General features: G+C 27.1%; 2 protein-coding genes across 2 annotated transcripts in view; both read right to left on the minus strand.

Moving 5' to 3' along the window:
• The window catches only part of LOC136076723 (usherin-like), a 765,758-nt gene that overhangs the window by 243,434 nt on the left and 508,685 nt on the right, over positions 1-13,639 (minus strand). The gene's annotated exons all lie outside the window — the stretch shown is intronic.
• Positions 1,158-4,585, minus strand: LOC136075814 (tigger transposable element-derived protein 4-like). Its single transcript, XM_065789252.1, has 2 exons — positions 4,504-4,585; positions 1,158-2,800 (listed from the first exon to the last, which is right to left on the minus strand). Exons 1-2 carry the CDS (start codon positions 4,583-4,585, stop codon positions 1,158-1,160), a joined length of 1,725 nt encoding a protein of 574 aa, XP_065645324.1.

Genomic DNA, 13,639 nt, shown 5'->3' on the forward strand with positions numbered 1-13,639 from the left:
AATCATTCTTAGGATTTTCATATGTTTTATGATATCCAACTGCTTTGGAGAAAGGCCATTTTCAAAATTAAAATTAACAAAAAATGATTTGCTATCAACTATGTCACAATAAACGTTAAACAATTATGCATTATTATCAAGTAACGCAAACAAAATGAGTTCAATTAATATAGATTATTTGAATAATGAGTTCGTTAATGAAAAAATATAGAAAAAAGATTACGTAGATTTTAAACAACATTTAAGAAAAATTTAAATAAAACCTTCAACTACTTTAAATTAAGAATGCATTTTTTTAAATTAACATTCTATTTCTAAATATAGGGCCGCAGGTTTTTTTCGGCCTAGGGCCCCTAAAACTGTAAATCCGGCTTTAATTATATATATATATATATATATATATATATATATATATATATATATATATATATATATATATATATATATATATATATATATATATATATATATATATATATATATATATATATATATATATATATATATATATATATATATATATATATATATATATATATATATATATATATATATATATATATATATATATATATATATATATATATAGGGGAGATGGGGGCGCATTGATCGCCGTAGCAGTGTTTTGAAAATTGCGCAGAACCTGAAAGAGATGTAAAAACTTATTAACTACGAAACACATGTAGAACTATCTGGCTTTTGGAATATATAAATATTTTGTTTTAGAAAAATGATAAACATGAATAATTTTAACTTTTAAACAACCCTCTCAAAAGATCAATGTACCCCAAACTATGGGGTACTAAGATCTCCGACTTGGGGCACATTGATCTTATATGCGTAATATTATCTAAACGTTTAACACTTCTATAACTAAATCTTGTAAATAATTTAGCCAAAGGGTAATATTGTATAACATATAATACATCTAAATTTTTTAATTATTTTTTAAATATAGCAGTTAAACCCACTAGTCTAATTTTTAATTAAAAAATGTATAAATCACAGCAGCTATAAGCTACCCGCTTTATATACGTTTAAAACTTTACAACAACTTGAAATTTATAAGAACTGAAATATAAAGACTGAAATAAGAATACAACTTTTAAGTTTACAAAACTTGTTAAAAGTACAATATTTTGATTAAGAATATTTCATCATTTGTGAAAGTCAAGTTGTGAAGCAGCTTTTGGTTTACATTGTTTTTTATTCCTAAGCAAGTAATTCTTAGTTTCTTTCTTATCTTTTGTGGAGACTTTTTGTTGATTTTTGGTTTGCTTCAAAATTTTCTTTTCTTTTGACAAACGAATTTCATTTCTGACAGGAGTATCAGTCAAGATCCTTGTTTTTAACTGCCTACTTTTAACATTTTTTTTTCTGGCAGATGCTTTTGGGTAAGGTTTTAAAACCTCAGGTGAGATTATAGAAGCAACACTTGTTGACACTTTGTTTAAAATACTTGTTTCAATATTTACTATAGTTATTTCAGACTCTATGTGATTAACATGTGCTGGTATCATTTCAGATTCCATGTTGTTGACAGGAGTGATAGTAACTGTATCTGGAACAGCTCTATCTGTAACTGATGATGGTAAATATTCGTCATCTTTGAAAATTTCAGAATTGAATGGCTCAATGCCAGCTACTCTAAATCCTGTCTGTATATTAGATGGTGAGAAAGCTTTTGTATACGGTTCTCGAACTATTGAAACAATATCATAAATGGTCATTGGTCTTGGGTTTGAAACCATCCAATTATCACATGCAGAATTGTAAAACCTTTTCAATGGTCCAAAAACAGTTCTATCTAATGGCTGCAATTTATGGCTGCAATGGGGAGGAAAACTTATCATTGTAATTCCGTGTTGAATTGCAAGCTCCAAGCCTTTAACAGAAATATGACTTTCATGACTGTCGAGAAGTAACAAAACTGGAGATTCCTGAGAACAGTTTGAATATTTAACAAAATGTTTAATCCATTCTATGAAAATTTCTGAGTTCATCCAACCAGAAGGATTTGCAAATCCCACACATCCAGGAGGTCCTTCCTTAATCATGTAATCATGAAACTTTACCCTAGGAAAAATAAATAATGGAGGAATGGAATTTCCAATAGCATTAGAGGCACAACATGCAGTTACCAATGTTCTTCGTTCTGCAGATGTGATTCTTCCAACTTGTTTGCTTCCTCTACCAGCTAAAACCTTTACCGGCTTTTGAACGGTTGTTAAACCAGTTTCATCAACATTATATATACAGTTAGGATTATATTTATATCGATTTCTTACCGTTTTAAGATTTTGAAAAAACTCTCTTACAGTGTGTTTGTTAAAAGCTGTTGATCGAGCGAAGCTCGTTGCTTCAGGTGTTCGTAGAGACAACTCTGGTTGTCTTTTCATAAAACCTTGCAACCAATCAATGCCTGCAATTTTATTTTTGATCCATGATGATGGGCATATCTTATTGTTTTTTAAAGCAAATTCATATGCCAATAATCGCGTTGACCTAGTTGAAAGGCCATAGTTCATTTTTGATGCAATTAGTAAATAACTTGATAAACTTTTTTCATCTTCTGCTGTAAAAACTTGTCTATTGTTGTAGTTAGGCTTGAAAGCTTCATTTGGATTAAGCCTCTTTTTACGACAATATCTTTTTAAAGTCATTCTATCTATGTTAAACTGACGTGCTACAACATTCAGTTGTGTTCCTTCTAAAACTTTATTAACAGCTACTTTCATTGTTTCACTTGGTATAGCAACTTTATTTGTTTTTTTAATTCTATTTCTAACCATTTTAAGATCTGTAAAATAATATATCAATAAAAACATATGTTTTTAATAAATGCTAATATTTAACATAATAATATTATGTTAAGTATTTTTTAATTATTATGTTAAATATTATTCTTTTGATATTATAAAATAATAGTATTATTATTACTAGCTTATAACATAAGTAGATTTAAAAAATGAAATGCTAAAAGCTATTGTTTGTTTATATATAGTTTTTTTTTAAATTATAAATACAATTCCATTCGTTTAACTGTATTGCTTATAAACAAAAACATGGGGCACTTCGTCTTCTATGGGGCACTTTAATCCTCCGATCAATGGGCCCCGCATAGTCAAAGATCAATGTACCCCAATAGGTATAGGTAACATATTGATAGCAATATCTACCGTATAAATTGCAGCCAAATAAAAATTATGTATTATATTATACACCTAACACTTACAAATTTAAAATAAAATTGTTGTTAACCCATACAGACATCTAAATAAAAATATATTAGAATTATAGTACGATTTAAAAAAATCACTTTTTATGACGAAAAACAATATTTTCTTTATTTTTTTTGACGCTGATAACCTTATGAAAAAATATTACGAATAATCAATTAGGGAAGCATAATGGTTAATTAAATTGCAACCTCACTTCTAGTAAGGCAAAAATGAACGAGTAAAAGCCAAAAGATCATACTGCCCCGGCGATCAATGCGCCCCCATCTCCCCTATATATATATATATATATATATATATATATATATATATATATATATATATATATATATATATATATATATATATATATATATATATATATATATATATATATATTTAATTTAATTAATTTAAAAGGATTATTTCAAGTTGATTTTTACTAGATAGTTTTAGTTAACACTAAAACTATTTTTAATCAACACATTTAACTTTATAGACTGTACACACACACACACACATACACACACACACACACACACACACACACACACACACACACACACACACGCACACACACACACAAACACACACACATATAAATGTTATAAAAAAATTACAATTGTTTCATAAAAAAAGAAAAAAAAATGTCATGAAAGTTTACAACTGTTTCAAATTAAAAAAAAAGATTTATAATAATAAAATCTTAGCTAAAGATATAGGTCAGAATAAAATATAACAAAATTTTAAAAACGACAAATTTTGGAAAGGCAGTTATTGCCACACCAATTCTTGATATGTTTTTTGAACACCTTGAGACTTTTTGTGGACATGGTCTCATTATTAAGAGTGTTCCAGAGCAAGGTGGCTCTATATAACGTACAGTATGAATCATTATATATGGAGTCTTTAGGAAGTAGAATGAGTTTTTTGTTTCAACGGAGTTGACTTTTTTATAGTAAAAAGATTTTTCATAAATATTGAATTTAGACAATTAATAGACTTTAAAGTTTCCATCATTAGAAGTCTCAAATTTCTTAGATGGACTATTATCAAAATTTAATAATTCATCCAGAGACAAATCAAATTTTTTATAGACGATACTTAGAGCTTTTTTATGATTCTTAATTATTAATATTTTTAATTAGTTTGTCATCTTTTTTTAAACAAAAAATCCTAATTAGAGGACAACAAAAAATATTAGACAAAGTAAAAGCATTAAACAGCAAAATAGATTTATCACGGGATAAAAAACTTCTTATGTGTGAAAAATCAAAACATTTACCATTAGCTTTAAAATATAACTGTTTAATATGTTCCACAAACTTTAGATTTTTATCAATTGTTATACCGAGTAGTTTTACCATATCAAAGGCAAAAACCCTTATATTACCTATTTTTAGCGATGAATTTTTTGTGTTTTTTAAGCCAACTAAAAGAAATTGAAACTTATCTGGGTTAGCAACCATCAGGTTTAACTGAAACCTATCGATGGTATTGGTTGCTTCTTTTTGCAAACGAAAAATAACCTAATCACAAGCATAAATAGTGTTATCATCAGCAAAATTACAATGTTCTGTTTCTTTAATGAATAAAAATAAATCATTTATAAAGATATCGAACAAAATAGGTCCAAGGATTGACCTTTAAGGCATTCCAGATAATATACATCCACCCATTTTGAGGCAGAAGAACCTATTTTTACCCTTTCTTTACGGCTACAAATATAGGATAGCAAGAGATTAAGACTTTCTTTCGAAAACCATAGGCGTCTAATTTAGCAACTAGTGAGTCATGCGGGATATAGTCGTACACTTTTGTGAGGTCTATTAATATTGATTGAACAACACCTCCATAATTAATACAATCATTCCATTTATTATGTAACGAAAAAAGGGCATGCTGAGTATTATAACCTCTTCGGAAACCACACAAAAGTTTTTTTATAGAAATATTTATTTCGTCATTTATAAACATTTTACAACGATCTTGTTGTACAAATTTTATCAATAAAATTTAAATAAAAAAAAAAAAAAAAAATTAATAACGACAGGAGCAAGTAGAAGACAGAAGTCTTGTCATCAAGCCCCTATAGTAAGCGTAAAATATTTTTTACAAAGTTCTCATTATATAAATTTACAAATACTCGCTTTATTAAACAAGTTAAAACATAATTAGCACAAGAATACGACAAATTGCAAAAATTAAATAAATACTTACATTAAGAAATATTACAAGATTTTTAAAAATACGAAAATATGTTTGTGTCTGTTAATTCAAGTAAATACTGTTTAACTCTATTTTTAAAACAATTTATTGAAGTAATACTTTTCATATTTTCATTAAGAACTATGTTCCACAGACGAGGCCCTCTATATGAAATTGAGTAATCAGATGTTTTAAGAGTTGACTTAGGTTAAATTAAAATTATGGATAGAGCACCTCGTTAAGTATTTATGATTAATTTTTAGAAATCGGTTATTAAAGGATTTTGGAAGCATGTCATTTTGATGTTTAAACATGAATAACAAGTTTTGGAACACGTTTAACTCATAGACATTAAGAGCTTTTGTTTCCCGGAGTAACGGCTTGGAGTGGGCGTATTTATGCACATTACATATAATTCTACTGGCTTGTTTTTGCCTAATATATATATTTTTTAATGTTGAACGGCAAGTACTTGCCCAAGTAATATTACAATAGCTTTTGTAGCTATGGATAAAAGAGTAGTATAAATCTATTAAACATTTTTTACTTAGTAGGTGTTTTGTTTTATGCATGATGCCTATAGTTTTAGAAATTTTGTTTTCAACTAGCATAATATGATTTTTCCAATTAAAATGCTCATCAAATAATATTTCTAAATTTTAAGTGATGAAACTCTGTTTACTATATTGTTATTTATTATTAGCTGAGGAAGTTTCAGAGGCAAGTCATCGGATTTAGATTGATGATGAAATAAAATGTACTTAGTTTAACTGATATTCAAAGAGAGTTTGTTTGATTTAAACCAGTCGTTTAGGTTTTTCTGCTCACAATTCACTGTAAAGAAAATTAATTTTATATTGGAATGGGTATAAAAAAGATTAGTGTCATCAGCAAAAATAACAAAATTAAGCATGTTTGAAGATAGGTAAATATCATTTACGTAAGCCAGAAAAAGTAAAGGTCCAAGAATAGAGCCTTGAGGAACTCCACAGCTTATTATTTCTAACTTGTACACGTTGAATCATAAGATACTCCTTGTTTTCTATTTTTAAGGTAACTTTGCAGCCATTTTAAGTTGCTATTTATTACTCCATATGTTTCTAGTTTGAACAAGAGAAAAACAAGAAAGGATAGATATAGGTCTGTAGTTAGATGGTATAGAATCGTCGCCATTTTTGTATTCAGGGACTACTCTTGCTATTTTTAATTGACAAGGAAAAATACCAGTTGTTATTAAAAGATTGAAAATAAACAAAAGAGGTAATTTAATATCGTCAAAAACAGCTTTAGAACATTAACATTAATATCATCAAACCCGGCACTTTTATTTATATTAAGCGCATTAAAGGATGCCTGAAGTTCATTTAGAGACAGTGCCGACTCATCCATTACATAGTGTTTTTTTTTTTAAACAGGATTGGAATGTTTTATTTCCAGGAATTATATCTGCTGCTAATTTTTTTCCTATGTTTATAAAAATTTTTTTGAAGTTTTCAGCTATTTCTTTCTTATTAAATATTTGTTTGTTCAAGGTTAGCTTTAATCTATTTGGAATAGTGGTGTTTTTTTGTAATTGTTTTTTCCCTTTAACTTCTTTAATTACTGCCCATGTCTTTTTACTATTTCCGATTGAATGTTCTAAGAGGTTAGAATAATATTTATTTATTCTTTCAAAACAATTTTTATACTTTTTGTATTTAATTTCATTGTTATAAGTTTTATTTTTTTAAAAGTTTTCATACAACCTTTGTTTTTTTCTGGATGATTTTCTAAGGCCATTTGTCATCCACGCTTATTAGAGTTTTGGAATTATTTGTTTTTTTAATTTTTGGAAAGGATCTTTCGTGTTGTTTAGAAAACAACCGTAAAAATAAGTTGTATGCATCATTAGCATCATTGCACTCAGTTAAAAGATTCCAATCAATTTCTGTTAATAATTCTCGAAATTTTATAATAGATTGGTTGTTTATTTGTCTTAGATATGTTGCGAATAAATTTTTAGATTCAGGAATTAAAGAGTAATTTAAAAGTTTATCAAATTTAGGCTCAATAAATATCAAGATTTGTTCATATAAAATAGTTTCAAAAACTGTGGAAAGGGCTGGTACAATACTAATTGGACGGTAATTCGACTTATCAGTTGGGTCATTCTTCTTAAAACACGGTTTAGCATAAGCCATATTTAGAAAATGACGGGAGTTTACCATCATGGATACTATTATTTATACAGTCTGTAAGACTGTCCCTTAAGTGAAAAATATAAGAATTTAACTTAAAAGTTGGAATATCACTACTAGTCTTTTTCTTATTATTAATAGACTTTATAATTTTTGTAATATCATCAGGTGTGATTTGACGGAACTGGAAACTATGTGTACACGTTCTAAATTTTTTCTTTATGTTTATTATACTGCGATGATAAATATACTTTTTGATAGCTGCATCAACTGGGTTTATAGAGCAAGAGAATAAAGACGAATGTATGAGGTCTGTATTACCAGATGGAACTGCAACGTTTATGAAATAGTTATAAAAAATATTAGTCATTAAAGAGTTGTCAAAGATGATGTTACCGTTTTCAACTAAAGTGATACGTTCTTTAGAGTTACCAGATTTATCTGAAAGGAAAGGTTAAGCTAACTTCTAGAGAGGTGTATCTGAAACGATTTGCGCCGTTGAATTTCCCATATATATATATATAGATATATATATATATATATATATATATATATATATATATATATATATATATATATATATATATATATATATATATGCATATGTATGTATTATACATATTCACGTATAACTAATATGCATATATGTATATATTGTTTTTGGCTAACATCAAAAACTATAAAGAATCGCATTCCTATTCATTATGTACTACATATTTTATATATACGCATTCATATTCATTACATATTACGTCTATAATAAATATGAATAAATAAATATGTATAACACACACACACACACACACACATATATATATATACATATGTATGTATGTATGTATGTATGTATGTATGTATGTATGTATGTATGTATGTATGTATGTATGTATGTATGTATGTATGTATGTATGTATGTATGTATGTATCTATATATATATATATATATATATATATATGTATTATACATATTCATTTATAATTTCTTTTAACTCTACCTAGTCACAGATTTCATTTCTTTACAGTCATCGACGTCAGACAACTTGAAATTTATTTGCTCAAATCTTTTTTTTAAGGTTAATCTAGAAACTTTAGATTTTTTGCATTATTTAGTTTAACTCGACGTTTTTTTAACTACATATAGTACTATGTTTTATATGACTTCACTTATAAATTTTACATTTTAGAGTTTCAGATAAAAGTTATGTTTCAACTTAAAATAAAAAACAAGTTGGTAGATAGAACCGCACAGTTCTCTTATGATCCAGAAGAAAGTTTTTTAAACAACGTAAAAATTCAGATGAATTTAATGTTTTGAAAAGAAAAATTCCAAATGGAGATATCCAATTCATCACTTTTGTATGCATGAATTTAATCTTTTTAGTTTAGGGATCGCCAATAAATTATGCATCGTTAAATTTCACCCATAAACAAAACAAAAAAGGTTATAAGTTTTCCCTCGCAGAGCCTCAAGTCATAAAAAATCAAAACAGTCTATTAAGTTTATTTAAAATCGCCGCGTGAAAGAGGTTAACGTCTCCTCCTTTTTTTCAAATAAATTTAGCCTTGTGTAATTTATGGACGATCCCTTATATGTTATATATTATTAAAATATTTTTTTTTAAATTTCATGAAAATTTTTAATATTTATTCCATTGTTTCTTTTTAGGTAAAACCAGTTATCATTAACTGGCGGTAAAAATTCAGCTGATAGAATTAAAAATGTTTTGCAAATTATAATAAATACTAAAATTTTTTATAATATATAAAAAATTTGAATTTTAACATTTATGTTTGACAGTATGACACTTATCATCTTTTTTATATATTTAAACTTACAACAGACACTATTTTGTCAGAATGCAGCATGAATGGTCTAAAGAAGAAGAAAAAGTTCAAAGAGTTGAAAATTCATGCATAAAAAAATCTATGAAACACTATCAATATATCAATATATATCAATATATATTTTTTTAAATAATAATAATAATTTTAAATATGATAATAATAATGATGATAAATTATAAGAATAATAAGAAAATTATATGATTATAAATCAATATCAACTTTAAAACAACAATTGAATATAATGCACAGACAGGAAAGTTACAAACAGTTATGTACTGACAAAACGTAACAGCCTACCATGTAACTTAAACAATTACTGCAAAAAAAAAAGTAACAATGTTTTAATAAATATAAAAATCTTGATATCTATAATCATATAAATAAAAGTAGTATAAATATTTCATTAAAAAATAACAATAAATAAACAAACAAAAAATTTTCAATAATACTCACAAATAAAAACGTGTCACCCACTTACACACAAACATATTTAGTCACGAAAAATTTAGAGTTTTCTCAATAAACGACAATAATAAAATAAAAAAGTGAATCATATCAAGCAAACACATCAAAGTCTTTCAAAAATAATAAAATTTAAAAAATATTCTTTTTCCTTTCTTCATAAACGGAGCAATTTTAATATATTTTTAAAATTTTTTTTAATTACTTTCCATTTTCGAATGTTTTTTTTCTTTTAACTTTGTTTTTTTGTCTTTTTCTTATCTAATTTTTTTCTTTTTTTAATTTGTTTGATTTTGTTTTTAATTTTTTTTTAGTTTTTGCTTTTTTAATCTTTTTTTTCTTTCCTTCATTCTCTTTATTTTTATTTCATTTATTTTTCTTATTTTATTCTTTTTTCTTTATATTTCTTTTTTTTTTAATTTATTTATAAAATTCGTTATAAAACAGCGTCCGCCATTCCGGAAGTCTCTGCACTGTCTCAACTGTCTCACTATCAGTGGTATTCTCATTAGCTTTTTTGTGTTTGATTAATTTTTAAAATTAAGAACAATATTTTGATTTTAAGAAAATTAATTTTTTTTTTATAATTTCTTTGGCTATGGAACATGACATGTATTAAGTATATTTTATTTTATGATCTTATTGAACTATGTGTTGTTGTTTTTATTAGATGCTGCTTTCAAGTCAAGGAAAAACTTAACCAAAATGGATGCCATGCAACTTATTGTTAGAGTAATTAGGCATTCTTTCTATTGCTTAACTGAAACTTGGATTGCCTCAAACGACATTAATAAAAACTCTAATTTCTCTAATTTTTCTAAAAACTCTTTTTTATCTTTCTCATTTTGAAATTATTTTTCTTAAAAGGCAAATAAATAAGCGCGGTGGTGGAATTCTAGTTTACGTTCATGTAAGGCATTAGGCCGGGTGAATAAAAATAAGCAATTGCTTTTACTTAGTGGTTGGTACACTCTGAGTACAGAAGTGCTAAATCTGTACTTTATTATCCGTTTATGACAATCAACAGAGAAGGTTTCATGAATATACTTGCAGAGTTATGGCCAGAGTGGGCATCAAAACAAATAAAATAATTGCAGTAAAATGTGAAACTTGTATTTCTCTTTCTGATGATGAAGTTCCTGGTGTTTAAGTGTTTAAAATTCCTGTGGAATGCAGTGTAAATGAGCTTAAAAGGTGGCTGGAGTGTCATAATAATGCAGTGTAAATGAGCTTAAAAGGTGGCTGGAGTGTCATAATAATGCAGTGTAAATGAGCTTAAAAGGTGGCTGGAGTGTCTAAAAAAAAAATGGGAATAAAAAGAACTTGTATTGAGAGTCTTGTACAGAGAGCTATCAATTTAAATCTTCCTGTCGATTATTATTTTGCTAGCTTTTTTGTGGAATATTTAATTTCAAAATAATTTGCAATCAAGATGATTTTTCATTTAAAATGCTTGATTTTAGTGGAAAAGAAAATTTTTTCCTTTTACATATTTTTCCACTTGAAAAATATTTTTCCACACACATCTAAACTCTGTGCAATTAATAGTAGCACAAATATTTTTTAATATTCGAAATATTTTAGGCAACATTCTTTTGAAAACTTCACATTCTGGAAACATTTTATATTCAAGACATTTAAAATGATGAAACATATACATTATCCAAGTTGTGGATATGAGACGTATTTAAAACAAACTCACATTGCATACGAGTAAGAGTAAATATATTAAACACTCTACGATGTCTTAACAATGTAACAAAGAACTGTTCTTTTATTGATAACATAAATTAATTAGTAGAGGTTTTAACTTTTCTTGAACCATTCCAGTCGGAGAGAATGTTTGCGCAGCAAATAAACTTCGAGAATGCTTGTGTTCCCATAATGTTTTGAAATCTACATGTAGTAAAGCATCATGCCGAGGTAAAACAGGCTTAAAAAAAACTCGATTCTTACAGTAAAAATTTTAAATTTTTAAAATTTTTTTATTAAAATGTAACTCTTGATTATCTAAAACAAAAATATATAATTATTTTTTTGATCAAAGATAAATTGATTCCAAATTTTATGCTTAAGGTTGCGTTACTTCAGTAACTACTTTAATTTAAAACAATGTTGTTGACGTTAAAACAATGTTATTGACGTAACACAACTTTAAATAACAATGAATTACATTACCACAGAATTTTTATTTTTTCATAATTTGAAAATTGTACTTGGAAGCATTAGATTTACTTTTGAAAAATTAAGTTTCCATTCCGTGAGTTTTATTTTTTAATTGTTTAATAATCAAATCGCTCAAGTTGTATATGAATAGTATAAAAAAAGTAATTTTGTTATTATCATATAGTAAAACACCAAAAGAAAAGTCTGCAAAATGGAGGAAACAGAATCCAGTGCAAAATAAAACTCTTTATGCAGGTTATTCAAAAACTTATAGACGAAGATTAAAAATTTCACTCAATGATGAGCAAATGAAAATATGAAATACAAAAAATAGCGAAAGGCAAAAGAAGTATAGAGAGAAGAAGAGAACTGCTGCGTGATCAGCAAATAAGACAAGTCCTTTTTCTTGTCCCAAAGTCAAAGGTAAGCTAATGAAAAAAGTAAAAAATGCCTTAGTTGGATCTCCAGAACAAAATACATCCTTTTTTTTCCCCGTTTAACACCAAGTTTTTTTTAATTCCAGCGGAAGTAAAAAAAACTTAGTGTTAAACATTTGATCTACCCGATAAAGGAAGTTTATGGAATGTTTAAAAAACAAAATCCAAGTAATATTATTGCATAAACAAACTTTTTTTACTTAAGACCATATAATTTTTTGTCAATCACCAAAGTACCACATAACGTTTGTGCTTACGCTATTCATGAAAATATGCGTTTTAAATGAGTAACTTTAACATAGTCACATCCCATGTTTTATTATTTGTTGACAAACAATGACATGCACTTGAACTTCACATGTGAGAATCCGCTTATTGAGTGTTTTATAAAGCTGTCGTAAAAATTGATTTTGCAGAAACCTTTAAATGCATCACTTAAAACGAACCACAAAGCGCTCATTACGGCTAGACTTCATCTTCAATCTTAACCTCAGTTGTATATCATCGGTGTCATTTGCAGTCACTTACAATTGCATCGGACCATCAAAAACATTCAAAAGAAACCGTGATTACGTTTTTTGATGTAATTATGGAGCAGCTGCCAGAAACAGCCCAACATGTTACATTTTGGAGTGATAATGCAACATCTCAGTTCAAAAAAAAGTATATAATGGAATCTTTAAAAATGGTAAAAAAACGATACAAGATGACAATTAAATGGGCTTTTTTTGCACCCATGCACGACAAATCCGTTGTTGACGGAATTAGAGGATTTGTTAAAAGATTTGTAACATCCAGAATTTTGGCTCAAAATATCGAAGTAACAACAGCATCCCAATTTGCAAAGGCTGTAAAAAATATAGATTTCAAGGTTTAAGCGTCTTTTCATTTTGGCGCCCACTGGCTACTCTTTGGATTGAGAAACGTTTCATTATTCAAAACTGACATATGAATCAAAACATTAGTTTTAAACTAATAAACAAAAATTCAATCAACAAAATCTTCAAGAAAGTTAATTAAGGCGCTTAAAAATGAACTTTTTGAGCCTTTCTGGCCGCCCAAATATCAATGTCATTGTCGTAGCTGACCTTTTCAGAAAAATCTTCTTCAATCAAAATAACCAAGT

The sequence above is a fragment of the Hydra vulgaris genome, chromosome 02 (assembly GCF_038396675.1).
Source record: "Hydra vulgaris chromosome 02, alternate assembly HydraT2T_AEP".
NCBI lineage: Eukaryota > Metazoa > Cnidaria > Hydrozoa > Anthoathecata > Hydridae > Hydra > Hydra vulgaris.